The sequence below is a fragment of the Priapulus caudatus genome, unplaced genomic scaffold (genome assembly GCF_000485595.1).
Source record: "Priapulus caudatus unplaced genomic scaffold, Priapulus_caudatus-5.0.1 Scaffold2796, whole genome shotgun sequence".
NCBI classification, from domain to species: Eukaryota; Metazoa; Priapulida; class Priapulimorpha; order Priapulimorphida; family Priapulidae; genus Priapulus; species Priapulus caudatus.
In genome coordinates, this window is record NW_014579857.1 from 2,613 (window position 1) to 4,798 (window position 2,186).

A 2,186-nucleotide genomic window follows, 5' to 3' on the forward strand; every position below is an offset into this window, starting at 1 on the left:
TTGCTAACGCATCGTGCGTGTGTATCTGGCTCTCAGGATGAGATGATGAACTTGAAGCATGAGAACAAAAAGCTGTAGAAGGCGATGTCTAGCGGCGGTGGTTCCATCGCAGGCTCACAGATGTCGCTCAACAACCGACACAGCTTCGACTCGGTCGACCACCGACTCAGCCTCACTGACATATCCGCAACGGGCAGGAATATTCTTTCGTTGTTCGTCGGCAGAATTGTCTATAGGAGATGATGCCAAGAAGGAGGGAAGGTGGATATCAGTGTCAGTGTACATAGGTGGGCACACGGACTCAAGCAAGTGTGCGCATGTAAGTGCATCTCTCTCGCTCCCTCCCTTTCACTCCACCCTCTCTCTCTCACCCCCTCTCACTCCCTCTCTCAATCTTATCTGTCTCTTTCTTTCTCCTTTGCTCTCCCACCCCTCTCTTTATTGTGTAGCATCCAAGTCTTTGGAGTACATTGATTTGTGGTCATAACGGATTCATAATTGGTGTCAGTTTGAATTTGTCAGTATATGTTCAATTGTAATTGCTTTATATGTGGCATTATTGCGAATTTTTGAGAATGTTTGATCGTAGCAATTTTGTTTTTATTGTCATTTCACATGTTGTGGTGTGTTCAATCTTTCTCCTTTTCCGCAGAATATTTTTTAGCGTAACTGTTTCTTAAATGGCATCATTGCAAATTTTGTATCTGGCATTGTTGCAAATTCCTGCATTAACTATAGCACGAAACTCACATGTACATATATCTCTATACAGTCGTGGAAATTTTAGTTATTTCATTATTTCATTAAATTTGATTATTGTCTCTTGGCAGGAGTATGTGCTGCGCATGGATGCCGTCTCTAACCTGGGTCTGAGCGCGGACGCGGTGCACAGCTACAGCATCGGCGACGTCGTGCGGCTACCTGGTCGGAGACAACATGCAGATCAAGCACGCACGCACGCACACCCACGTACGTGCACACGCCACACAAACTGCGCATACTGTTGTCATCAGTGTTTGCCACTGAGCAGAAAAAGCTAATAAACAGCATATCATGACAGCAGAGAGACAGCAGTCTGAGTCTTTGACAGCAGAGAGACAGACTGGTAGTCTGGTACACATCGGTAGCAACGTAGTAGCGTCTCATAACATTGCGAGTGGAGCCGTCATACGTACACCAGTCTAACCATGTGTTGATCTTACAGTCATGTCGATTGGTCGAAATCTGAGACATGTTACTCGATGCTAATTTCGCACTCAACTGGCAATTTGCCCTTCAGTTTACTACACTGTGGTGCGCAGCGTGGAACAGGGTTCCAGGCTATCGCTCTTTCATTTACAATCAGGCTGCGTGAATATGCAGTGGGCAAACGCATTGTTTACATGTATGTCACGGTTTATCACGGATTAGTTTTCAAATAAATACCACTGGAAGTTAATATGCAAGAAAAATAATGACGTCGTTGCATGCAGGTCGGGTAATCGATCGGAGTCATCGCGACGTTCAACATCGACCACTAGTCGAGCAGTCAGAGGGCGCCGCCGCTGCCGACCTACCGACAGTGATCATCCTTGATAACCTGCTGGGAGAGGCTTTGTATTCTCTTTGCCTTGCTCTCGTTCTCTCTACCCCTCTCGCTCTCGCTCTGCCGCTCTACCCCCCTCTCTCGCTCGCTCGCCTTTCTCTGCCTCTCTCTTTCGCGCTCGCTCTCCTTTCTCTTTCTCTCTCGTTCTCGCTCTGCGTGCGTGAGAGAGGAGGAGGGTGCATGAGAGAGGAGGAGGGTGCGCGAGAGAGGAGACGGAGGAGGAAGGTGCGCGAGAGAGGAGGAGGAGGAAGGTGCGCGAGAGAGGAGGGTGCGCGAGAGAGGAGGAGGAGGAGGGTGCGCGAGAGAGAGGGTGCGCGAGAGAGGAGGAGGAGGAAGGTGCGCGAGAGAGGAGGAGGAGGAAGAGGAGGAGGGTGCGCGAGAGAGGAAGAGGAGGAGGGTGCGCGAGAGAGGAGGAGGAAGGTGCGCAAGAGAGGAGGAGGAGGAGGGTGCGCGAGATAGGAGGAGGGCGCTAGATAGAGGATGGATGGAGGGGATGATAGAGGATGGAGGGAGGATGAGGGGGGAGGAGGGGATGATAGAGGAGGAGGAGGAGGGAGAAGGAGGGGATGATAGAGGAGGGAGGAGGGGATGATAGAGGAGG

General features: G+C 50.4%; 1 protein-coding gene across 6 annotated transcripts in view; it reads left to right on the plus strand.

Moving 5' to 3' along the window:
- The window catches only part of LOC106819065 (neuron navigator 3-like), a 9,954-nt gene that overhangs the window by 759 nt on the left and 7,009 nt on the right, over window positions 1-2,186 (plus strand). For 2 of the 6 annotated variants that reach the window (XM_014823728.1, XM_014823725.1), the window contains exon 2: window positions 37-319. The exons of 3 other annotated variants lie outside the window; for them this stretch is intronic. In XM_014823728.1, the coding sequence (XP_014679214.1) occupies window positions 59-319 (261 nt within the window). In that variant the 5' untranslated portion in view covers window positions 37-58. The remainder of the gene's footprint in view (window positions 1-36; window positions 320-2,186) is intronic. One more of the 6 variants, XR_001395334.1, reaches the window with a different exon arrangement.